The sequence below is a fragment of the Dermacentor albipictus genome, chromosome 3 (assembly GCF_038994185.2).
Source record: "Dermacentor albipictus isolate Rhodes 1998 colony chromosome 3, USDA_Dalb.pri_finalv2, whole genome shotgun sequence".
In the NCBI taxonomy this organism is placed as follows: Eukaryota; Metazoa; Arthropoda; class Arachnida; order Ixodida; family Ixodidae; genus Dermacentor; species Dermacentor albipictus.
The window spans coordinates 47,593,860-47,620,907 of record NC_091823.1 but is presented as its reverse complement, the minus strand read 5'-3'; the positions used below and the strand labels follow the sequence as shown (position 1 = coordinate 47,620,907).

At 44.8% G+C, this 27,048-nt stretch overlaps 1 protein-coding gene across 6 annotated transcripts in view; it reads left to right on the top strand.

The window, feature by feature from the left end:
- The window catches only part of LOC135898147 (glutamate receptor 1-like), a 231,329-nt gene extending 205,088 nt beyond the window's left edge, over positions 1-26,241 (top strand). For 4 of the 6 annotated variants that reach the window (XM_070535415.1, XM_065426921.2, XM_065426917.2 and 1 more), the window contains 6 exons: positions 4,933-5,037; positions 5,752-5,996; positions 9,435-9,543; positions 11,956-12,093; positions 22,003-22,077; positions 23,651-26,241. In XM_070535415.1, coding sequence (XP_070391516.1) covers positions 4,933-5,037; positions 5,752-5,996; positions 9,435-9,543; positions 11,956-12,093; positions 22,003-22,077; positions 23,651-23,752 — 774 coding nt within the window. In that variant the 3' untranslated portion in view covers positions 23,753-26,241. Of the gene's footprint in view, positions 1-4,932; positions 5,038-5,751; positions 5,997-9,434; positions 9,544-11,955; positions 12,094-22,002; positions 22,103-23,650 lie in introns of all 6 variants that reach the window. The other 2 variants (XM_065426918.2, XM_065426919.2) reach the window with 2 other exon arrangements.
- The last annotated feature ends 807 nt before the right edge of the window (positions 26,242-27,048 follow it).

The window sequence follows — 27,048 nt, the reverse complement described above, 5'->3', positions numbered from 1 at the left end:
TGTAGCTCACTGCATATTTTTACACTTTGCTAAAGCATTTGGCAAGGCAGGCCATTCGCTGCTATTTCATAAACTTTGTGTACTTCATACTGGTCCCGCCATAAGTACCTGAATACGCGGTTTCCTGACGTTTCGTATTCAGTTAGCCTTTGCTAACGATGTCTGCTCCCCTTGCGCACCAGGTAGTTCAGGTGTGCCTCAAGGATCAGTGCTGGGCCCCTTGTTATCTCTTATATATGCACAAATGACTTACCTACTTACGTTTCGTCTAATATATGGCTGTTTGTCGATGATTGTGTGCTGTACCGTAATTTTTCTAATGATGCCGACAGTAAAGCCCTTCAAACTGACCTTGATAGTATCACTAATTGGTGTCATATTTGGAAGAAGGAATTAAATACAAGTGCAAATCAATGACAGTTTCTCGTAATGACTTGACCTGCTCTACTTGTTATCTTAACAATGACCCATTTCAAACTGTTACTTCTTATCGTGAGCTTAGTGTTCACATTACTAATGACCTTTCTTGGAAATTACACATAGAACATATAACATCGAAAGCTTTTCGTAGACTCAGGTACCTTTGCCGGAACTTCTCTTTAGCGCCCTCAACGTTGAAATTGCTTTTTTACACCCCCTATGTTCGCCCACACCTTTAATTTGCAGCATCCTCCTGGGACCCTAATAATTTAGTTCAATGCCTTGAGACCGTGCAAAATTGTTCAGTTAGATTCATCCTAAATAACTATCACAGGAGGGCCAGTGCAACCGAAATGAAGCGAATTTCGCATCTCCCATCGTTAGCCTCGCGAAAAAAAATCTATCCCGTCTTTCACTTTTTCATAAACTTTTCTGCCACAACAGCACCCCGAGTTCACGTTGGATTCAGCCGGTGTCACTTCTTTCTTATCGCTTGAACCATCCGCAAAAAGTCGCCATACCTCATAATAACACAGTGTCGTACTCACAATTGTCTTAATCATGTCGCTTCTCAACAGATTTCATCAATTTAGCCATAGATCATAATTTATCCCAGATTGTTCATCAACCGACTCTAGGCGTTAAACTGTTAGACCTCATTCTCACGAACGCCCCAGAGACTACGGGAGAGGCTACGCATTTAGACGCTTTTATTGACTACAATTCACTCCAAATAACCATGAATGTTCCTTTACAATTTGCGGGAGTTACAACAAAGACAATACGCGATTACGACAAGGCCAATCCTGCCGAAATTAACCGAGAACTTTATTCCTCCTTTAACAACACACTTTTTCCTTCGTTCTACACAAAGCCTATTAAAGATAACCGGTTAACGTTCAAAGACAAGCTATGTGCGTTGGTTGAACAGCACGTGCCTCTAGTAAATATAAGAGCAGACAAAAACAATCCATGGTTTACCAGAAGTCTTCGTAAGCTCCGAAATAAGAAGACGTGTTTATATAGAGCCGTAAAACACTTGTGCAACCTGTCAGCTTGGTTAGAATATAATTGCTCAAAAAACTACTGGCAAGCTCTTTCTGTTGCTAAAGATAAATATTGTTCTCAAGAACTTCCTTCGCTGCTCAAATCTAACCCCAACAAATTCTAACCCCAAGCAATTTTGTCTCCTAATGGTCATGATAATCACATCACCTTGCACACTGATAACGGTGCTCATCTTCCAAAAAACTAGTGTCCCTCAGTTTTCAATAGTTTTTGTTTTCATCCCTTTTCACGATGGAAGGTTTAGATGATCTGCCAGAGGTTACCGATTTAGAATCCCAGTATATGACTCGCATAGACATGACAATTGATAGTATCACGCACATAATTAATAACCTCCAACTATCCACTTCAGTAGGTATCGATAGCATTAATTCGAAGATACTAAAAAATACATTTTTGTTTTAAGCAAGATTCTATTTCATGTTTTGTAGCAGTCAAGAACCACTGATCAGATTCCTACTGATTGGAAGACCGTCAAAGAATTACCTACATTTAAAAATGGCAACATAAACCTACTTGGAAACTATCGACACATATCACTAACGTGCATTTGTTGTAAAATGATGGAACACATTACCGCGTCCCACGTTTATCATCACCTCGAATTGAATAACTTTTTTTCACTAAGCAGCGTGGGTTCGAAAGAGATTTGTCATGTGGGACGCAACTACTAAAATTAACGACATATCTGCACTTCTCCATGGACTCAAACTTACAACTTGACTGCATCTTTCTTGATTTTTCAAAATCATTTGACCAACGTAGCCCATTGTCACCACTTTATAAAATTATCCTCAATAAAACTGGATTCACTGACTATCTTGGCTCCGAAATTTTCTGTCTAACACGCAGCAATTCACTGTCGTTAACAATTCCTTTTCGTCCCTTTCCAATGTTTCCTAAGGTGTACCATAGGGGAGCGTACCTGGTTCCCTACTGTATCATATATCTTAACGACCTCCCCAACAACATATCATCCTCCATACGCATATTTGCCGATGATTGCATTATATATCGTCCCATTACTAGTTCTACACACCACTAGACTTTTCAACATGATCTCAGCCGAAAACCAATTGGTATCACAAATGGCCAATGAATTTAAACACAGCTAGATACAAAGTAAACTGTTTTAGCAGAAAGCGTCCAAATTCTAACTTCTCCTACAGTATAACAAGCAACAGATTATCTGAAGCCTCGTCATTTAAATGTCTCTGCATCACCTCCATTCCAAACATCACCTGGACCCCCTATATCACTAATGTGTGCGCCAAAGCAGCCAGGCCATTGGGGTATTTACGCCGAAACCTCCGATACTTGCCTTCTCCCGTTCCTTAGCTTGCTTTCCAAACGTTGGTTTGCCTACAAGTCAAATTTTCCTCTTAGATCTGGTTCTCTTATCTAAGCTGTTTAACTACCGTGTTAGAAACTATACAAAACAGAGCTGCTCGCTCAATTTTTCAAAATTATAACCACCACTCAAGCGTAAAATTCTCTCTTTCTCTACCACAGTTAAGCAATCGCCGCGACACAGCCCTCTTGTGCTTATTTGATAAATACGTGTATCAGTTTAGTCAAAATCATTTAGGCATTGAAATCTCATCGCACACGTCAGATATACTACACAATAACCTGAGCTTCACACGCGTTTATGGTAACACTGATGTAATTAACTCATTGGCACTTCCACGTGATATACGGCTATGGAATAGCCTTTAGATTAGCATAGTCGCTGAAGCTAACCCTGTGAAATTTCGACAGGCACTTATTGCTCATATCACCAGCTAACCCTTGATCATCCTAAATCATCATGTGTAGTGAATTGTTCTCTGGGGTTGTTCGGTTGTCTGCGGATCTTCACATGTGCACATGCTGTTCCTGTAGTAAATTTTTTACCAGTATTAACTTTTCAGTTTGTTTTCACGATTCACATTTTCATTGTAGGCTATATGTAGGCTTTTGATGTTATCTTTTGTCTTATATGTTACTAATTTATTCAGCGCTACAACACCCCCTACACCCACCCCCCTCCCACATGTATCGTATTTTCCCTTGTGTTCCTACTGCTCAGTTGTGGCATGCTTTGCTTGTTTACTATTTCTTTGTATGCCTTTATGGAATTTTGCGACCTATTGTTTATATAATTTCCACTAAGCCACTCCTTACACAATGCCCCATGGGGCCCTGTAAGGTACGTTCAAATATATAAACAAAAAAAACTATCCCGTCTTACACTTTTGCATAAACATTTCTACCGCAACAGCACCCTCCGTCCGCGTTGGATTCAGCCGGCGTCATTTATTTCTCGCTTGAACCATCCCTAAAAAGTCACCGTGCCTCATTGTAACACAGTCACGTACTCACATTTATTTTTTTCCTAAAACATGCAAAGAATGGAATAAGTTGTAACCATAGCTAGTGGCCATAACAGGTCCTGTCTTTTTAGGTTCACAATAGAAAACACAATTTAGTTATTATGCCCCAACAAGTCGATGTTGCGATTCCTATTATGGTGCGTTTATGTTTAGATTTTTATATTTGTATGTGCCTGCTGAGTTCCCTTACTCTTTCTATTTATTTTGAAGTGTCTGTTTTGTTTTGCATTGTAATGCCATAAGTGTTATTTTTTGTTTTGCTTATGCCCCTCCCCTCTGTAATGTACAATGTACCTTGATGGTATAATAAATAAATAAATAAATAAATAAATAAATAAATAAATAAATAAATAAATAAATCTGCATCAGTATTAGACGACGAACATAAAACTCCTAGGAAGAGCAAAGAAAGCTTTGCTCTAAATGAAAGGAAGACATGAAGAGAATCTCTCCGCACAAGCACAAGGACGGCAGCTGACAACTACTACAGTTTTTAATTCGGTTTCGATGCTTTTAAAAGCTAGACTACTGCTTTTACATTAACTCGGCATGATACGCTGAAACCAGCCACCAGGAGACCAAGAACTGTGTTTTCCGCAAAGTATGGCTGTCATGCTTGTTGAGCGTAGTGTAGAGAGCTTTTCTTTGTGCACTGAAACGTGAACAGCCACGCAGAACATGCGCAATCGTCTATTTGCTCCCATAAACTTGAACCTAGGGACTTCCACTCATTCCAATGAGGAAGAAGTAGGCATTTGTGAGTGTCACTTCAAGCCATAGACGATTATTATATTGTACAAAATAATAGCGCCCAATTAATGAAGATCAGTTTGCGCTCAACCGACGATACAGCACACTCCTACTACGCTCCTATTGAAGATGTCGTCACTTCCATTATATTTGCCTCTCCTAAGAAAAATTTACTTTGGCCGTCCTTGGGCTCTCTATAGAAATCACAAACATTGCTTTGCGTGCCCATAGGTTGTCACCTGCTCTGAGAAGAAATAGTTAATATTGATTATGAGCATCAGCTTGCTGTCTTATACGTATAAATATTATATTGTTACAGAACGGTCGATACATGGATGATCGCGAGGTTTGGGAGAACTATGAAGACGACGAGATCCCTTGCACGTGGACAGGATCAGACACCTTCTCTTGCCCATCTATCTTTGTAAATATTTTGTGAATATATTCTTCGCCTACATCTCGCCTCCGTCACAATATCAAGGCTGTCTGTCATCGATGAACTTTGATGGTTTATACTCTGCACATTCTTTCACTTTGTTGACAAATGTTGGTGAGCGCGCTATGCTTGGTAATGTAAATCCTATCCCCCATCCCCAGCGTAGGGTAGCAAACCGGAGACTCATATCTGGTTAACCTCTCTGTCTTTTCTCTTCATTCTCTCTCTCTCTCTCTTTTTCTTCTTACGTCGCAGCGCAGAGCTCTAATGACTGCTGTTATGTCATTAAATGAATGGAATCCTGCTCATTATTGGCACTTCTCCGCCTACAGTCTCGACCGAAATGTTCACCAGAAGAAAAGTATGGTAGTGATCAGAAAAAGAAAAGCTCTCTTACTATATTACTCTTGTTGTACTCTAGGTCAGTCTGAGATTGGCCAAGAAGATCTCTGTTTTCGTGCACCACTTTTATTTTTACTTTTTTTATGCATATTTGCCTACACCATCATTTCCTTTCTATCGTCACTTCAAACGGACTGAAACTCCTGCTTCATGTTGTGGCTATAGACGCACCACGTGTTCATGTAGGCGTCTTATTTCTTTCTCTATGTATTTGGTGGTGGCACGTGCACGCTTGGAAAGGAGATGGTAAGCTGCAGTAACACGGCTGCCGCAGTAACGCGTGCTTCGCGTTTATTTCAGCGCTCCAAAATCGCCGTGTACGCACGGATGTGGGAGTTCATGAACACCCGCAAGCATGTCTTCACGTCCACGTACGAGGAAGGCATTCGGCGCGTGCGCGAGTCCAAGGGCAAGTACGCGTTCCTCATGGAGTCCACCAAGAACGACTACATCAACGAGAGACATCCATGCGACACCATGAAGGTGGGGAGGAACCTCGACGCCAAGGGATATGGCGTGGCAACGCCGCTTGGTTCTAATCTGAGGTATGGAGACGATTCTCATGTGTGGCTGCTTTTTCGATGGCACCGGGTTTTGTTATAATGGAAACCAACCGAAAGCATCCCAAGTATACGAACAGGACACACGCGCAAGGTAAAATAATAATTTCTGACCCTGTCGCCTCTTCAGCCGTTGCGTGCTTGCGGTATAATTTCGTCATAGTCATTCGTGAAGTGCTCAGCAGTCCACGGCTATAAAGTTTAAGGTTATTTTTAATTGGGAAGCAAAAGACAAGTAGCTGGAGAGGAATAACAATGGTTTATTTATAAACGGGGAGCTGGTTCACCCCACAACGGTTTTCATTTGACGGTTTACCACAAAGAGCCGAATATTTTATTGCCACCCTCGCAAAAATATGATGAAGGAGAACAGAAAAGAGTTTAAAAATATTATCAGCCCAGTATACAAGCCCTCCCCGCCCCCCTTTTATATAGCGTAGATCTATGTACTACCCCCTGTCCCATGAATGTCGAAGCCTACATTCCCCAGCGGCTTGTAAGTGCACGCGTTTGTTATGCAGCACAGCGATTACCCAGTTCATGATGCTGTCTTCAAGTTTTGACTACGCAATTAGGTTCCCAGGAAATCAGCTTTGCCAGGACTTGGCCGTTCTGAAATGTTATTTGAACACCTGTGCTTGTACATACGCAATATTTTTTTCTGTGTGCACGTAGTGCGTCAAGTGCATACTCTGTAGCTTTATCCACAGCCTATAGCTTGTACGTTTTGAGGGCACTGGAACGGTGCTGGGCGTCTAATGTAACGCAAGTACGAGATGTCTCGTGTGACCAGCATGTGTTCAACCTGTAAGTGGTAGTTCATAAAACGGCAGTTTTGGCCATCAGATGGGACGAAGAAAAATATTTGCAGATGCGACAACTATAACTGCGTAAGTACGTGACCAGACCGCGTTATAGAGCCCCCGCAACACCTTTTGAACACGATAATGGACCTGCCTAGCATGATAATACTCTCACTAACACATTTGCTCACTATTGCTCCTGTACTCATAGTAGGTAGCCATCAATTTTCGCAGAAGATCGCCTGCTGCTTCTCTCAACTTCCAGAAATCCACGCTACTTTTCGTGAATAACCTAACAAACGTTTAGACAAGATTGATTGGCAGATACTCTTTATGGAGCAGTACCTCTTGCTGAAGCGAAGGCGGAGAAACCTCGCCATGAGGACACTGGTCCGTGACCACTTCCTTCGTAGCTGGAGGATGGTCTGCTACCCGGTTCTAAATATGTTAATCAATAAATCATTAAATAAATCTAGTAGGGTTATGGCATCGCCGGCTGACGGAGAATGATTCTGCTGCGTCAGTATTGTGGCCTCCGAGGTTCGCCGGCGTTAATTTAGAATTTGTTCAGTTCGTGCCAAAAGGCACGCAAAACCGCAGAAGAAAGACACGTATTGTGAGGCACGTTGTACTGGAGAACTCCGGAATAATTTAGACGACCTGGGTTTTCTTTTCTTTTTTTTTTGTACAGCGAAATCTGTATATGACTAACCTTCCGTAGTTTTTTCGGCGTCCGGCAAGGGAAACGGACTTAGCGATTTCTAACAAACCCGCACGGGTGCAGTCAAAAATGTCAAAGTGCGGAACAGATTAGAACGCTCGCTGTGAACAATAGCGTGACGTCAAGGTTATCGAAGTATATAAGCAGGAGAGATATCGGCGCTAAAAACAGCTGCGTTATCGATGAGGCGGACACGTATATATATATATATATATATATATATATATATATATATATATATATATATATATATATATATATATATATATATATTCAAATGAATGTATCTCATAATGACAGAATTGTGAAGCAAAATGCTGCCACTGCCACGACCCCCCCCCATCGCGACGTTTCCTTCCTTTTCTTGGGGTATAAACTGTGCGGCAAGGATTAATCTCTCAAATCGGGAAATATGCATCATGAATGAGAAAACACAGCTTTTTAAGTGGAAAAGCGAAGGAAAATCACTATATGACTTAAGAAATGAACAAATTCAGCCACTTTCGAACACTAACTCGGGCACCCGAGGTAAATGGACTAGCTAGCAGCTTTCTTTTCTATTCAGGCTCAGGTCACTGCCGTTGCATTCCGCGCCTAAGTGCTTTCTGCACTCCTAGCAACGAAATTTTTCACAACATTCGTTTTAGTTTGCTTTCTCATCAGTCACACAACTTACTGCGGATCTCATTGAGGAATCGCATACTTTGTGTTGCCAGAACAATAAGAGTTCATTGTTTATTTAAGGATGCGAAAGGGCTCAAACACTATCCAGATAGTCATTCAGTATCCATCCACAACAGGTATTAGAGGGCATACTGCATTACGTACACTATCGAGTGCCCGGAGTGCGAAAATCGTGTGTATAAAATGACAGCAACAAGCAACCGCCTGTGGACAAATCCTGTAATGAAACCGACTTCCATCAGTCATTGATCAGGATATAAAAGGATTGCCGGTGTTAATTCTCACGGATTGCACTGCACACCCCTATAGGAACATGTTGATTCTTCCCAAGATGAACGACCGATCAGTTATTTATGGCGATATTATTGACGCGCAGTACTTGTGTCAGAAAATACGCCTGTGCAACAGTACCACTGGCGCAACAGAATAATGGAAAAGACCTCGCAGAACTATACAGAAGAGAGTTCTGTGCAACAACTGAAAAAAATCATCTGCATTCTATCGCAAGCCTGGCTTACTGCAGACATAAATGAAGTAAAACATGTACTGAAGGAACGGGTCATGAACTATTGAGACATTGGCAATGAATTAATCATGCCATTGCCGTTAAGGTCAACTTATGACATTAATTATAGATGAGCTGGAAAACACGCATATGTGATAATTGACTGCTTAAACTAGTCACACTGCTCACAATTCGCAACGTCTTGGCGCTCAGGTTGACTTGTATACCCGGCAAGATAAGAACTTCATTACTTAGTTAGCGTTAACAAAGCGTCAATGCTTCTTCACAGCGGAGAGGTGACAGCTATTCTTAAAATCTACAATTATGCAACGATAAAGAATTGCACAAATTCAAGAACTAAAGTCTTCGCACATGACGAACAGATAAAAACATGTACGGATTCTTAGCATCAAGTAGGAATAAAGCAGAATCAAGTAGGAATATTTAACAATGCGGTTTCATTTATTTAGATAGTCCCACCACTTGTAAACAAGCAAGAATATGCGTTTGTATAGTGTACGCGAAACAGAATCGTTGCGAATATAATGCACACAGTTGCTGTTCTATATTTGCTTTTTTTTTACCTTTCCTTTCTTTGCCACTACTAATGCTGCTGTTTTTGAATTGCAAGGAAGTAAAAGGAATACCGCAGAAACTCAGTACTGTCCCGAAAACGACACACGCTCTTTTATTTATTTTTTTGTTCACAGGGATCGGCTGAATCTCGCTGTGCTGAGCATGAAGGAAAACGGAGATTTGGCTCGCCTAGAGAACAAATGGTGGTATGATCGCAGTGAATGCAGAAGCGGTGACAGCAAGGTGAGTACGACAAGCAGCATTTCTTATTGACCCACTCTTTTACGTATCACGGCCCGTATTCACAAAGAGCTATTAACCTAAAATTTTCGTAATAAAAAATTCCAGCCAATCCTGATGCTACACATATTATTAGGCTCTTGAATTGTATCAGTAGACGGCTGCGGCTTGTTTACGTCACGAAATATTCGCGCTGCTTTGGCTCAGCGGTACTTCTTTTGGCGAGAGCACTAGAAGATTGGCTGGATATGTCAAATATTTACATTAATTGGAGTTCTCTACTCGTGGTCGCATGTTTCACTTTAGAAGTTTCTTGCAGGGGAATACTCAAAGCCATGAAATAACCACACTTGCTATTATTTGTTTAAAGGGACTACTGTTTTACAGTATGATGACACTGCCCCTTCTGAAAAAGAAAACCATTGCCCCCTATAGCTTAATCACATCTGAACATATAGGAGTCCCATATAAAACCTCTGTGTTCCCATATATCACACAGGGCATGTCCCATAGGATTATATGAATGTGTGGGGATTCCGTATAAAAATGACCATAGCATTCTTGTGTGTTAATTATGGAGTGTTACCTGCCAGAACCAGATCTGACCATCAGGCACGCCGTAGTCGAGGACTCCAGATTGTCACTCCCTGGAGTTCTTTGACGCGCACGTAAATTTAGGTACACGATTGCTTTGGAATTTATCCCCTGTCGATATGCGGACACCGCCAGCGAAATCGAACCTGCGACATCAAGCTTAGCAGCGAAACTCCATAGCCACTAAGCTGCCGTGGCAGGTCATAAAAACTTTATGTGGAATCCCCGTATGTTCATTTGCGTTTAGCAGACAAGCGCCTTATGGGCATCTTCAATAGGGATATTTTAAGCCAATTCTTCAGCTCCTCTCGACCAAAACTTTTCTGCGAACATTATGATATGCAATGACGCGGAGAAATCTCTCGCGAAAAATTTAAACATCGCGGGGCTTTGTAACATGCCTGGCGTAAACTGATATACCAGGTGTGAATTCTATACAACAAGGATTAATCAAGGAAACGTGCCGTAAAATAGCGACGATTTCACACCCATCATTGCCTTGGCTAATGCTCTCGAATTTTTGTGCAGCTGTACAAAACGGAAAATCTTACCGAATTTGTTACGAGGTTCATAGCTGTACTAGTATGTCTGTAATGAGCTTGAGATGTGAGCTATAATGTCTATGTACTCAAAATACTGCGTTTCGTAGTTGGAGTTCAGCCAGTAATGTGTACCGGTTAATCTGCAAAGGCTTTATGGCTCTGTTCGGGTTGTGATTCGGCACGAGCAGCGAAACAAAGCTTAACGAGAGCTTCAAGAGGCTTAGCAACCATTTAAATGTGTGCCGTCTCAATGTTACATTACATATCATCACATGTACACATATAATTAGACACACAACTCTTGCTTTTAAATAAAATTTTCTCCCCGTAAAAATGTTTTTTTATAATGCTGCTTTAAGTTTAGGCTGCGTACTTTCCAGGACTTTTTCTGAGTCTCTGAGGCAATAATCATTGCAAACACTTTTTAACCTGAAATAAAAAAAAATGTTCCAAATTACAACAACACGCGGTCTCCTCTCTGGCGTACATCCAACGCGCACTCGCTTTTATTACCTCCCGCCACTTTGTTAAGAAGGCGGCATTTATCGCGTTCTCTTCATGGAATCTTCGCAGTAGCAGTGCAGCAACCTTACTACATCCCAATTGGTCACAAGATCTAAAAGCGTACACTTCTGGTATCATCCAGAAAGCAAAAAAAAAAAATATATTAGGTGGGACGAAATCAGTAGCCCAAATCTAACTCTCGGACGTAGTCAGACCAGGAGGGCCCTTTACGTAAAGGTGTCTTGCTATGTGTGGAAATTAACATAACCACGTTTACGTGAACACGACGGCGGCACATAGCATTGCATTTCTAGTACACCGCGTGGCCGCAATGAGCTAGGAAGACGAATCACATAAACGAGCCAGAAGTGGTGATTCGAGAGGGGGTTAAGTTGCCTCACTCGGTGGATCTAAAAGGTGGCGCATCGCACCGGGGCAGAAAGGGAAAGTGTAACAGCTGTTGTCGTGTGCTCGACTCCCCTCACCGGTGAAACGCACTCGCTGAAAGACAGGTTCCAACATGTCCCGAACAAAGGAGGATGGGCCACACCAACACGTTGTCGCATAGTATTACAATGATGCCCTGAATAATGCGATAGGCTACAGTCGCATCCATGTAAACGTGGCCTGCGATGAGCATTACGTCTCAGCAATGAAGTGGCCAGTTAATTCTCAGCAGGCGCTCTACACAGTCACTGGCACGGCGAGTAAATGTTGCTCGACTCTCTGTGCCCTTCCCTTTTAGTACAATTCACTGCTTTGGTTGTGCTCGCAGGAGTCCACTCAGAACGAGTTGACACTGAGCAACGTCGCCGGCTGCTTTTACATCCTTATCGGGGGACTCGTGCTGGCCATGGTGGTGGCCTTGCTAGAATTTTGCTACAAATCTCGCATGGAAGCAGCGCGCTCAAAGGTAAGGAGCCCATTTATATGGGATGCCAATAGGCGTGTTTCTTAATGTATGAAGGACGTTCTGAAAGTAGGCTTCGTGATTTCTTTTCACACGGGAACTTTACTGTCAAAAAGCAAAGAAGTACACCATGGTCTTTTTCCACATGGTCGCCACCGACATTGAGACATTTGTCGTAGCATGCAATTAGTTTGAAGAAACCCTTCTGGTAAAACTTGGCGCCCTGCGATGAAAGACCTGAGACATGACCTCTTCACCGTACACAGTGTGTAGACGTTCAAGAATGACGGACTGTTGTGCCATTACCACAAGCCCGGATCCCGAATCTGCAAGATGCAGAATCTATCCTGCGAGCGCCATAATTCTCCCTTCACAAGTCAAGATGCTGCGCCTTCGTGCGGGAGAAGCCTCGGCGAAGCAGCGTGTTTAAACGTGTCCGCGTGTGCCCGACAGCCCGGCGCCGCACCTCCCTTGCCTGGAGGTCACCGCGCGCGCGAACTTTGAACCGGGTGGCCAGCGCGGTCGCTGGTTGGACCCCTCGGACGACCGTCGTGTGCTGACTTTGTATTGGGCCGGTTGAGTGACAATGGGCCTCGGGGATTATAAAAGCAGAGACACGCCGCTCGAAAACAGGATCCGCCGACCCCACCTGGAGAGAGGGTCGCTCCCGACTGGGGTGAGATGTGTCACGCGTTTTCGCCGGACGCCGTCGTGCGAGAACAGTCGCGTTTGTGTGAGCTCTCGGCCCCAGTGCCGATCCGTTCATGTCCTGTATGATAACCTGTATATAATGTATAAAGTCCCTTTTGTTATTCTCATCGACGCCGGGCTCGGAGTCTTCGCTACCAACGCTCTGTCACGAAACGGGTGACGAGCGCTACGGGACCACAAAGCCGTAATCGTGGTGCAGCGGTACAAGTTCGTAACACTGGCGGCACCGGTTGGATGTCGTAACACTGGCGGCACCGGTTGGAAGTTCGTAACACTGGATGGCAGCTACGGGATTGACCGGCATCAGCTACCTCGGCGCGGTGAGTGCCTGAAGTTTACCTCAAACACCAGACTTTCTCTGACACAGGTTATAGTAGCTTAGGGAAGGATTTGGTGTTGCATTGTGATAACCTTGTGTGTTTCAAGCCTAGTAAGAGTGTTTTGAAAACCAGGGGATGCTGAGGGGGTAAACAGGGCAGTGTGTGAAATACTTGCATATGTCTCACTAGTAGTGTTATAGTAGCGTACGGCAGGTATTTTCAAAAAGGGTAAACAGCAGGAGGACAGTGTGAACGATGGAGAAGTACAAGGTGAAGGAACTTCTCGAAATTTGTGAGGAGTTGGGCATTGAGTTGGGCTCAACCAAAAGAAAGAATGCGATCCTTGAGGACTGGGGACGTAACGGCTGAGGAAGCCGCTGAGGCCTGGGCGGATATCAAGGAACGTCGGGAAAGGGAGGAAAGGGAGAAGGAACGTTGCGAGCAGGAAAGGAGAGAACAGGAACGTCGCGAAGAGGAAAGGGAGGAAAGGAAAGAACAGCAACGTCGCGAGGAGGAAAAGGAGGAAAGGAGAGAGATTCGTGAGCACGAGCTTAAAATGAAAGAGTTGGAGACCCGAAATAGCTCGCCAGCGCCTAGTCTCACTTCTAATGTTCCAAGAATACGCGATCAACTTCCACCCTTTGTCGTCGGAGAGGATATGGCCAAATACCTCGTGAAATTTGAGCACGTGTGTGAACGGAATAGCATTGAGCGATCCCTTTGGGCACAGAATCTGTTAGCCTTGCTTCCTGGGGAGGCATCAGACGTAATAACTTGCTTATCGAAAGAGGCGTTTGAGAGCTACAGTGATGTGAAGGAAGCGCTACTGCGGAAGTACAAATTGTCGCCCGAAGCTTTCCGGCAGAGGTTCCGGTATGCAAAAAAGGGCAAGGAGTCGAATGTTGACTTCGCGTTTCGTCTAAAAGCCGACCTGGTGGAATGGCTGAAGGGCGAAGAGGTTTACGACGACCGCGACAAAATTGTCGAATGCATCGCGTTGGAGCAGTTCTACCGTTGCATTGATGAGGATGTCCGGCTCTGGCTGCAAGATAGGCTAAAGGAGGTTAAGCTAAACAAGGCAGCAGAGTTAGCGGAAGAGTATTACACACGCCGCAGCTTGCACAGCAAGGCAGTGCGCATAGAAAAAGCAGATAGAAGAGATGGGTTTTCCGGGAAGCCCGACGAACGGAAGCAAATCACGCGTCGCGAGTTTCGGGACGACGAGTCCCTTCCCAAAGAAACTATAAGGGATGGACAGAATGCATCTCAGAATGATGACGATGGTCCGAAACAGCGAAACGAAATGACGCGTTCTTTTGAAAAACGGAGACCGTTAACCTGCTACAATTGCAAAAAGCAAGGGCACATCGCTGCAAGCTGCCCAGAGAGAATTGCTTTTGCAACGATACAGGAAACTCACAAAAACATACGTCTATTGGAGCCCTATGTGCAGGAAATTAAGGTAAACGGCAAGAAGTGCCGAGCACTGCGGGACTCTGCAGCAACTATGGACGTTGTTCACCCGTCTTTCGTCTCCTCGAGTGATTTTACGGGAGAGTGCGTTAGGATACGGCAAGTGGCCGAGAAGGAGAGTGTCTGTTTACCGATCGCAACGGTTAGCATTGAAGGAGAATTTGGGAAACTTAACACCGAAGCCGCTGTGTCAGCCGCCCTCCCGGAGCAATTTTCCTACCTCTTCTCAAATAGCTCGGAGCAGCTGCTGAGGGATCAGGGCAAATCATTCTTTGCCGACGTGGCGTACATGGCCCCCACGCGATCCAAAGCGCGCCCGCTGTCGAGGGAACTTGACTTAGCGTCGGGAAGCGAAAGGCGGTGCGGCACACGGACCGATCACGGTAACTTGAGTGGCGAGCAGTCACGGGAGAGGCAGAGCTCGGAGGCTGGCCTAGACGAGCGGGTCCTGGAAGTGAGTGGGAGTGACGCGTGCAGTGCTAGCCGCGATATAGACTCGACGCCGCAATTAGGCGACGCGGGCTCCGCACTCGCTCCGGTTTCCGCCAGCTGGCAGGAGCAGGCTGCAGTTGAAAGAAAAAGTCTGATTCGCGAGCAACAGGAAGATTGTTCATTAGCCGATCTGAGGAAGAGCGTCAAACGGGGAGTGGGAAAAAAGGGGGTTTCATTTGGCAAGGAACCTGGCTTATTGTACCGCCGCTACACGGATAAGCAGGGTCGCAAATATAAGCAGCTTCAGATTCCGCGAAAATATCGCCGGGAAAAATGAATGACCTCATTTGCTTCCTCAGAAGTATGTTTTCGGTCCAAAGCGATTTCAAGGGGACCATTCTATTTGTAATTATTATTGCTGATTAATAATTGTTTCTATTTCGTTGTGTTGATGATTTGAAAACTGATTGTTTGAGCCTTGTGTGCTAGATCGTACACCTGCCTCTTGTTGCAGCGGGAGAAAAAAGGGGAAAACAATTTAGTTAGGTTGATTTGAATTATGGCCTTGTCTGGTGTTTGACGGGAGACAGAGGGCACTTGTTCGTATTGGGTGTTGCCTTTTGCCGGTCGGTTTTGCAAGCTGCAGAACGACCAAGCGGGACCAGTGGCGAGAAGCAAGGTCTTAGGAACGACCCGAGCGGAGCTGGTCAAGGTGCCTTGGCGACAACGTGGTGAGCAGAGCTCCTGTCCTGGCGAGTCGGACCTGGGCACGTGAGGTTACCTGGCGTCCCGACACTGGACGTGAACTTGGACGAGCCTGACGAACGTGCGCGCCTGGCATCCGAGCCACGTGGAGGCAGCTCGTCTTCCCGGCGCCTTATCTGAGGGCGGGGATGCTGTTGTGCCATTACCACAAGCCCGGATCCCGAATCTGCAAGATGCAGAATCTATCCTGCGAGCGCCATAATTCTCCCTTCACAAGTCAAGATGCTGCGCCTTCGTGCGGGAGAAGCCTCGGCGAAGCAGCGTGTTTAAACGTGTCCGCGTGTGCCCGACAGCCCGGCGCCGCACCTCCCTTGCCTGGAGGTCACCGCGCGCGCGAACTTTGAACCGGGTGGCCAGCGCGGTCGCTGGTTGGACCCCTCGGACGACCGTCGTGTGCTGACTTTGTATTGGGCCGGTTGAGTGACAATGGGCCTCGGGGATTATAAAAGCAGAGACACGCCGCTCGAAAACAGGATCCGCCGACCCCACCTGGAGAGAGGGTCGCTCCCGACTGGGGTGAGATGTGTCACGCGTTTTCGCCGGACGCCGTCGTGCGAGAACAGTCGCGTTTGTGTGAGCTCTCGGCCCCAGTGCCGATCCGTTCATGTCCTGTATGATAACCTGTATATAATGTATAAAGTCCCTTTTGTTATTCTCATCGACGCCGGGCTCGGAGTCTTCGCTACCAACGCTCTGTCACGAAACGGGTGACGAGCGCTACGGGACCACAAAGCCGTAATCGTGGTGCAGCGGTACAAGTTCGTAACACTGGCGGCACCGGTTGGATGTCGTAACACTGGCGGCACCGGTTGGAAGTTCGTAACAGGACACACTAGTCCCACGCGCCAATTCATACCGGGTAACAGTACACGCTTCCATTGGCGACCACGTTGTGAGCACACGCCTGTCTGTCATCGTGATTTGCACGCAAATAACCTCGGGCACGCCAGACTGCTGCTGCTCTCTCTTCTACGGCGCTCTGCGCATGCGTCATTCCTTCTCCGCTGACGCTCGTTCCTTCGTTGAACCAGCAGCGGGCTTCTATTCTTATGGCGATTGTTTGTTTCGCCATGATGTACCATATTTTTTTTTCACAAAATGACGAAACTTACTTTCAGAACGTCCCTCGTATATGTGAATAATGCACAATGCTACCTTACATATGTTTCCAGTAGAACATACATGGAATATCCAAACAAGACGATGTTTTTACGAGATTATGCAGACTTGAATAAGTCGGAGTGACTGTTGCCTCTGAATAACAGAAGCCGATTTCGAAGGTTATGATTTTGCGTGCTGGAGGAGCCGGTAGTGAGCAGCAAAACCGAGCAGCAAAACACGTCATGGCCACCATGTTTTAGGGCAAGACCTCTTGATTCACAGTGACGAACGAAGAATGCCTCAGCAAGAAACCAGCGTTTCGTCAGAGAGTCTGTTCTTTGTAATGGCGGAGACGAGAAGACGAGGAGGAGGAGAAAAGAGATAGAGAGGGCAGGGATGTTCACCAGAAATGCGTCTGGTTGGCTACCCGACTCTGGGGACAGCAAAGAGGTAATAGAAAGATGATATAGAGAGAAGGAGGTGCAGGAATTGTTTGTTCCAGCTTGGAGCAAATATTTCACCGGTGTTCGCCCGGTGTTGACTACCACACATGCAACACGTGAATAAACGTAGCAAACGTTTAGAAACCTAGAGTTTCTGAATATACTTGTTTTCTATGCAACACGTTTACTGATATAACGCGCACTAACAGCAAACATGAAAATCAGCTGCATTTGTTTGCTGAATTCCGGAGGGCTTACTGTGTGATTGACTGCTTGGCGTGGTTGCAATTGTTCCAGCAGCACATCTTTAAACTGGTGCTGTCTGTCCTCCATTTCTTGTCACAGAAATCACGGCCATTATGGTCCGACACAGTTTAGTGAGAGTGTCAAGTGCGGCTGTCACATTTCCCGAGCCAAATGCTATGTGTGCTGTAAAGGTCAAACGACAAGGAAAGAATAGCAGATGTGTCTTCGGCGTGGATGCACGGCAAATTTCACTTACGACTACGAATAGCTACATGCGATCTGTCTTGCCGTGTTTTGAGCACGGTGTAGCGTAGTAAGGCATACACTTACAAACAAAGAAGTTCTTAGCTAGAACGTAGATGCCAGCCAACCATGATGTCGTGCATGTTGTAAGCGAAGGCGGACGGCCAATGGCGCATCGCACTTACTAACAAAACGTTTCGTGAATTTGGCCCCAGTCCTTTCCATCTTCATCTTCCAAATCTATCCCGATTTTGTCGCACGATGGCGTGTCCTTTGTAACGTTCGATCATGAAGGAAACGATGAAGGCATTCTAGTCGTGAGGAAGACCCTTTCCAGCGTGATGCCCCGTCTCCTTCGTGTTATTCCTTTGCCTTTTGCTTCTAGAACCAGTTCTAGCATCGGCTCTGGTATGTGGCACGGGCATGCTTGGGCGGCCAACTAACGCAACCAAGCGCATCATTGTTCATGACGTAGGTACAAATACGCCCGTTGACGAAGGCCAACATACACAGCGAAAGTGCGTTGGAAATTTGCCCCATGTGAAGATGGCATGTCTTGTCCACACAAGTGTTTGACTGCGCAACACGATAATCATAGGTGCGCCCTGTATTTAACAAATTTCCAAATTTCAATCATGCTTCAACGGACGGATGGCTCTAAAGAAATGGCATGTCATTTTGCGAAAAGCAGAATCAGATTGCAGGATTTCTGCTTGGTTTCAGAAAGCGCTGCTCAGCGAAGTTAGCCCTATTAACATGTAAAATGCTGATTCTGCATAAATTTGAAGTTGAGTTAACAAATATGGGTAATATTACAAATTAACAAAGGTGTTTGACACACTTCTAAACCTGCTGCTAACACACTACAACCATGACTTCAATGCAAAATTTTCAAGTTGGTGCAAACTTAGCTACAGAATATTCATCGCAGGGCAGCCAAGTTAGTGTTAGTAATTTCTGAGCCCACCACCTGCACTGATTATGGGTACAAAATAAACAAAATACTTTTGTGGGGGTCATTCCCTATCCTTAAGCTTCTTACATTGGTCCTAAGGTCATAACATGCTGAATCGGAACATTTCCTTTTGTCAAGACACTATATATATATATATTTTTTTTTCAGAACCATTACATGAGTAGTGCGGTTCTATAAATGAGTTTTGACAGAAAACCACTTCAACAGCAAGAGCGAAATTTGAATTAGTTGCAACCAACAGCACATTTCAGACTATACAGTGCATTTAGCAGTTGTAGACGGATTGTAACTAACCTAAAAATGAAAATCTCATCGCTTGAATAATGCGGGAGGGAGAATAATCAATATTCTTATGATGCTCGCATTTTGTCGCACGGCTTCTCAACACAACACGCCTCACACGCCTTCACACCTCTCACTTCATAACACCCTGATAAGTGGCTCACTATAATAACTTCATTTAAAGACCAAATATATACGTTGTGCTCTTCATCAGCGGTGTGCTGAAAGACGCTGCAGGCCAATCAACTCAGGAGTTTGACTTCCCAGTCTCCTCTATTGCCAATAAAGATTTTTGTTTTGTTTTTTAAGGGAACCACTCCGCGGTTAGACGTGTCGTTAGTGTGATAGTCGTCGTCGGAAGTATTTGCGTGCAGAAGCTACCGGTGCTCAAGCCGCAAGAACAGTCGTGCAGCGATGCCGCGTGCGCTTCTGACTCGAAGGTCAGATCCCTGCAACTCCACCAGTTGGTGTTGCCCTCTGTGCATCGGGGATTGCGGCGCACACCGATTGTACCCGCAGTATCGTGGAAGCTTTGACGCGGTGCGGTTACGCCTTGCCGTCCCCTTCACGCGGATGCATTCGCGTCGGTGGCGGCGCGAGCGCCTTGCAGCCGCGTCACTTTCCGCGTCGCGACAAACGCGCCATGCGGATTTAGCTGACGGCGGTTCTGGCGCTGGGTCAGGAACGCGGTCGTCTACTTCGACGCGTCTATTGCAGAAACACGCGGAATCTCACAAACAGTTTCACCGTGAATGATCGCTCGAGAATATGGCCCCTGAATACAACTTACATTTGATAGTCATCGCGGCTGATGACTGTTGCGGTTCAGTTGGAGGACGCATTCGTCGGCAGGAAACCGCTACGCGTTTCTTATCGGGATGCACCGCTGTGCCTTACAGCTCATCAAATCTTCGCTTGTACACATTTCCAGTGCGAGAAATCTGCAATTGTTTCATCTCTCTCTCTCTCTCTCTCTCTCTCTCTCTCTTGTATAATAACACCACGCCAGCAAATAAAATGCTGGCTCTCCTGTAATCGAGATTCGATTCAAGCAGGAAACGGCTACCGGCAAAGGAGATTGGTTGGAGATGACAAACTGACAAAATGACAAAATGGGTGTCATGCATGTTCGCAACGGCACAACCTGCCACACCACACTCCACCGCGCCATACTGTGCACTGGTCGGTATGGACGCAACAGTTTCACGTCACAGGCAGAACCTCATTTCAAGTCTCTTCTCGGTCAAACTGCCATCCGTAATGCGCCGTACCAGCGGTGGTCGTAGGCTACCGATTTGGACACTGCCGGTGCGCCAGACGCGCAACGGACCTCGAGGATCGCTGGCGTTGAAAAGTGTACCGACAACTCTGTCTCAGCGCTAAAGATGACAATCAAGTGTATAGTGTCCTATATCTACCTTTTGAACGTCGCTATTGGAAATGACAAATAAAACTTCAGCGTGATATAAGTTACAGCTTGAGGGACATCGTTACCAGGCATTTGGAAGAACTCTGAAGCAATATTTTGTGTAACTTGTTTGGGACGTAACTAGCATATGTAATACGGTCATGACTCTTTGCCCGGATGTTCTCGTTTGAGTGCCCAGATATCATCATTGTACATAATCATTGTGTACACTGTATATATGGAACATCATTTTTTACATGTGACGATTACCTTATGTGGAACTGTGCCTTTCCGTAGGCCTATGTGATTATATGTTGTTGAGTGGGAACTCGGACCCTACTTTGAAAACGTGCTGTGTATACAATCCTTCGTTTCTAGTCTATGTCATCATCCTGGTGGAATTGCGCCGTGATTGTGACTCAGTTTTCGTATCGTCCCTTGTTTAAATAAACTTTTTCTAAATACGCGGCATAGGAGAAGCCCTGACATCAAGTTTTTGAAGCCGGAAACCCAGCCATGTTGGTGTGTCATCTCCCTTTGCGCCTCCAATCAGCTCGCCTTAGCAGATAGGCGCGAGCTTTTAACTTGCATTGCTACGAGCTACCGGAAGGGCGTGTTGCCGACGCGCGTCAGAACAAAGCCTACGAAACTTGCGTAACTGTTTTAGCGAAGCAGCCGTGCTCCTGTGTTTTTCCGTGGCACGTATAGACATTTCTTACGTGATCATACTTTCCTTTGTCTGTATGTCTGTCATTTATTTCCGATTTTCTTTCCTATTTATTTGTTCCCCATCTTCTGCTCTTCTCCTCTTTTCATTCCCTCCTCCCGAAAGACTAAGCAGGCATTGTGCCCCTCTCGGTGGCATTTGTCAGCTAGCTCCCTCCGTTTCCTTTGTGTGCTAGTATGTTTCCATATAATAATAATAATAATAATAATAATAATAATAATAATAATAATAATAATAATAATAATAATAATAATAATAATAATAATAACAATAATAATAATAATAATAAAGAAGATGGCGTAGACTCGCGCCGTGATTGCTTGAGTGTCTCTATTGCCGGTTGACACGCACACAAACCATAAATACAGCTTTCAAGCTTACAAACCAGCCTTCAAAGTCGGTTTGCATCGCGAACATAATGCGCTCCGCGAAAGACGCGGGCCGAAAAAGTTTATCTCGCTTTTCGGAGGCCTAGAGCAGCAGCAAGGGCCTCAGGAGCGCGGTTGCTATGGCAACGTTGACTTCCACTTGCGCCATACTTTCTCCAACATGTCCGTGCTCCTACGCTTTCCTTCCTCCATGTTTTTGACTCAAGGACACTTGATGGTCGCCGACAACGGGAGCTGAAAGCATTTCAGGCTTAACAGAGTGTTTTAGAACAAATGTACTTATTGAACATGCATTCGCCGGGTGTGTGTATGCATGTGTGCTCATGTCCCGTCCTCTATTGAGATCACAGTTGTTTTCTCATCCTACCTCACTTAGTCTTTGGTCTCTCTTTTCAGATGACAATGTATGAGGCAATGAAGGCCAAAGTACGAATGTCCATCACAGGGACACAACATGGCGATCGTGGAAGGGTACGGCAAGGCTCTCTCTAGTTGGGTACTTAACCTTATTCTGCGCTCTTGACGTGTTGAAACCCTAGTTCCCTCACTTCCCAACGCACCTTTGTTTGCTTGAGAGCACACTGGCAGCAAAAGCGAAAACTCACGTTTCGCTTGCACTGTTTGTTTAGTAGCCTTTTGCACTTCTGCGACCAAAAGGCAATTTCTATGGCTTGTGTTGATTTAAATGTACTAGAGGAATCTTATATGCTAGAAAAATAAGATAATCGGAAATTAACCATATCTAAATATTTACGCATGTTAAGACCAGCTACGCAATGTTGAGTGGTTGTGTGTCTCTAATAATGAAGTGTTGAAAAGCCCAGCCATTCTGTTCTAAGTTCTTTACTCTGTCACGGACGCTTCATCAACACACACCTTGCGCGTTTTGATCGAGCTGCCGCCATGGACTCTGTGCAGTTGGAGACCTCACGTGACTTTTGCTACGCTCCTGTGAGTTTTAAATCGCATAGCAAAATAAGAAGGAAAAATGTAATTTAGCGTCGTTTGTTACGACACAGGTATACTATCCACATTAGAAAAGTTCATCCTAATTAATGTAGACAGATTTGCAGCAGTGATGTCAACATGTGCAGTTACCTGCGAAATCCCATGTCATGTACGTAAGCGCGCAAGGTCCCACACAGCCAGTATAGCACAGCTGACCTATATATATATATATATATATATATATATATATATATATATATATATATATATATATATATATATATATATATATATATATATATATATTACCGCTGAAGGGTTTCACCATATGTCCATCAAACCGGTCTCTCTTAAGAAATCGATGAGGAGACGTGAAGTTTCTTTGCGGGGTATTGTGCGAGACGCTCGGGCGGAGCAATTGCCGGCCTTGTTCGCCAGGCTAAACCCGCATGTTGCCACAATTCACCACCACCCCCACCACATATATATATTACAAATATTATTTGGCGATTTATTTATATCAACTGAGCGTGAAATATGTACTATTTTTACCGTTCATCACGAGCGTTCTAGACACTTGCAAATTAGTAGTTGCATAGTCTCTGTATCTTCCTGAACTTTTGTCGAACGCAAATTTGTAGGTAGGTCGTTATAAAACGTACTGCCCTGGCATGAATGTTCAAAGAAAAGAAGGCTCTTTTACCTGCGTTTTCTTAACTCGTTTCGCTAGCTGACGCATGTAAACAATGCAGAAGTAAAACGGAAGCACACGTGCCAGTAGGAATTCACCGCGCACGCCTAGATGCCGGAGGCCCAATATTGTACTCACACGTGGTGACAATGGCGTGTTATCTCAATCAGCACACGTGCAATGCAAGTCGGTAAATTCTTGCAAAGAAAGAAGACTCAAAGAAGCCGCTGCGACAAAGTGAAATAAAGGCAAGTGCAGTGATCGCGCGAGTTGCTTGGTTTACGTGAAGACCAAAATCAAGTAGATAGCGTGTTTCAATGCATTCAATCTCTCAACTCAGTTAATTCCCTCATCTCTAGCTCAAGCTCTTGACCCTGATTCCCATCGTTTCCGTTCTCTTCTCAGGTCCAGCAGATGTACAGCCCCACGGCGAACATGGTCGGAGCAGACCACGGTAGTCTCGAACACTATGCTGTCGCCGGAGACAACACCCACACCCAGGTCTGACCACGGTTAAGCCTCTCGCTCATACAAGCTGCACACCAGTGAGAGACACTCCAAGCGCAGAAGACCGGACACTCATGTGAACGCTGTGTGATGGAGTTTTGAAGGAGCCCGGGCGCACAGGCTGCTACATCGAATCTGGGCTCTCAAAAGTGTTAACGGTGTTGTGCATTCACGGTGCCGACATCGAAGAATCCGAGTGTGCGCGGAGCTCTACAGAGTATCTATCAACATTTTTATGCAGATTCTCTTCAGGTTGAGCCTATCGATTTACTGTAGCGGGTACTTGTGCAGCGCAATGCCGTTTCAGTTCGTACAGACACAATTTTCACGAGTTAAGAGCACTGTTACCTAATTCCCTGTCGTGTTCAGCTCAATTCTGAACTGAAAAAGGTAGAGTTCAAGAAGTGTGTTCTCGTCACCTGACTGCAAGTGGATGAGGAAGATCATGAGAACTGTCTTCTTTCTTTAAGTTTAAATTTGAACGCTTTCCCGCTATATAGTACTCTGTGACCCGCGTTCAGCCATTTTCGGCGCTCACATGGTGTTCTACTGCGGTTAGCAAGGACTCCATGCGAAGCTGGAGTTGAATCAAGTTGAGGAAACGTCAGGCGACAATGCGTTGTAGTTAATTTCGCGCCGCACGTCTGCTTCTGTACGAACGCGAGGTCGTTAATATAGCGAATTGGAGTCCCAATATGTTTCCAGTGGGGCGAAAACAAGCGACGTAGTCTCTTCTTTGAGGAAGCTTCCACCACAACGGCCTGCAAGTTTTTATATGTATAAAAAGCAGGCCTTACTCTTGCACCGATACATCATTTTACAGCACAGAACTGACGACGACGAGTCAGTATGATCTCTTTGTACATGAACAAATTTTGGGGACTTCAACGAGTTCAAAGCACAGCTCTTTTCAAGACAGTAGAGAAAGTGATAGGCATAAAATATTGCTTAGATTTCAAAATTAGTGATCGTTATATTACTCCTCGTGATTAGCCCACGCTTAAACGTAGAAAAAAAAGATGGCACCTGAAACAAAACAAATAACGTTATCATTAAAGTGCATCATACCGATTATGTGACAGCTACAAGTAAGTACCACATAAACTCGACTTATACATTTTTACAGAGTGTTCCTTTAGTCTAGGTGGACGTTGCAGAAACTTCGTTTGAAATCACACAGATATAACAAAGCTGTTGACGTATTGTAGATATGTCCTCCCAACTGTTCGGGAACTCCTTAGGAAGCGACTTGTATCATTTTAATTTTCAATCATTTTATGATGTTTAAAAGGCAATAAGCAAGCCTCTACAATTATTTCGTGGAATAGAAACTTAAGACATTATTGTTGTTACCTCACGATAACGCCGTGCTTGTTCGCAGCGTTTCCTCATAAAAGCACAAATGCTTTCGGCAGTTAAACCATGCTTGTACATACTTAATTCGCTTGGATACCTTCAAGGCCGACACGGTGCTAGTTAAGTTTAGAAGCATCTGTTTCATTTTGGTCGACTGGAGTCCCTTTCAATGGTGTCCGTAGTAGGATGCTCACAAGACAAAAAATGATTGCAGCGCTTTGGTAACCGTCAAGCAGTTTGAGTAATCTAAAGTTAGCGCATGTATACCATTAAATTACTAGCTGTTGTATTTGTTGACTGACTGAGACTATCATTTTTTTTAAAGTCGATTGAACAGTGGTTGACATCGCAGAAAGACAAGGTCTTCTTGCGCGTATTCAGATACCACGAGGTTTGCTGTTTGGACAGCACATACCTTCGGGATCGGCCCATACTTTTTTCGTTGAGTAAAACAACACTTCCGGTTTGGGGGCTCGCAGTTTGAACGAGCGCATCCTGGACTAATTTTGGCCGTTTAGCTCTAATTACGCTTTATTGCTGCTTCATGCATATATCTCTATGCTAACTTGGTGCATCTCTTTTGTCTCAAGCTTCATTCTGGCGCTTTTTCCGTTGTCTTACGTGCACTCGAAGACATCAAATAGCCTTATTCTGACAAACATGACCACAAGGTGGCAGGGAAATACCCAAGTCCCACGAACCCCAATTCGACCTGAGGTCTGCTCAGAAGATCTTGTCTTCGAAATTATTAAAATAGATAGGCTATCTTACCATCACTTATTAGCTGTTTTTTGTTCCCAATTGTCGATTTACCTGCAAAGCTGTGAAGCACTTGTGCCTCGTTTCGCCTTTGTTATGCTCGCATCTTGTAAAGAGCTCGCCCTGACGAAATGCTGAGTGAACCCCGCTTTCTAGTTTAGCGATTAATAGGTGTTCTTGCGCGAATGCTTTAGCGCTGTGTATTCCTTGCTGTTAAGTACTCGCGGTGGGCACTTGGCTCTTTTACATTTGTTCTGTCTGTCTCTTATGGGGTTTCAGCATCGTTCCAAACACATTCCCATGAGATTCACATCTAAAACGAAGAGTATCTAGACAAATATTATTGTGTACAATAAAGTTTCTTTATTCCTGTTTCGTACCTTTTGTCCTCACACGACTTTGTCGACTTACTTTTGTCGACACACAGCACTTCCACTGCTACATAGGCAATGCATGACTGAACTCGTTTACGTAACGAATATTATGGAGTGAAAAGTATTTTACTCCGTCTCCGGACTTGACGATGTTGCTTCTGAGAGAGTCAATGCGTGATTCTGGTAAATCTTTCTTTTTCAATTTTTTTACCGGTGAGCTTCTCGTAGATTCCTCTTCGGAAGGATAAATGGCGCTCGCGCGAAAGAGCTTCGCATGACACACAAACAAACAAACACACACACACACAAACACACAAACACACACACACAAACACACACAAACACACACAAACACACATACACACACGCACAAACACACACACACACACACACTAACACGCACGCACGCACACACACACACACGCACACGCACGAACTAGCTAGCTGATTCCTAACTAGCTGCGGAGTTGCACTGCTAAGCACAAAGTCACGTGATCAAGTCACGTAATCAAAGTCACCCCGGCCGCATTAGGCGTATTAGGCGCGTTAGGCGTACATTAAATAAACGCAGGTGGCCGAAATTAATCCGCCGGAGGCCCCCGCTACTGCGTGCCTCATAACCCTATCTTGGCCATGGCGCGTAAAACACCACAATTTAATTTTAATACAGTAACACATATTAAACACAAATTCACTAACCCAAAAGCTACTTACACAGTCTAACCGAGGCCATTTTACCGCAGGAATGCTACAAGCGCTTTGGTGGAACAACTTCAACATCTTTAATAAAGTTATAATTATGCCAAT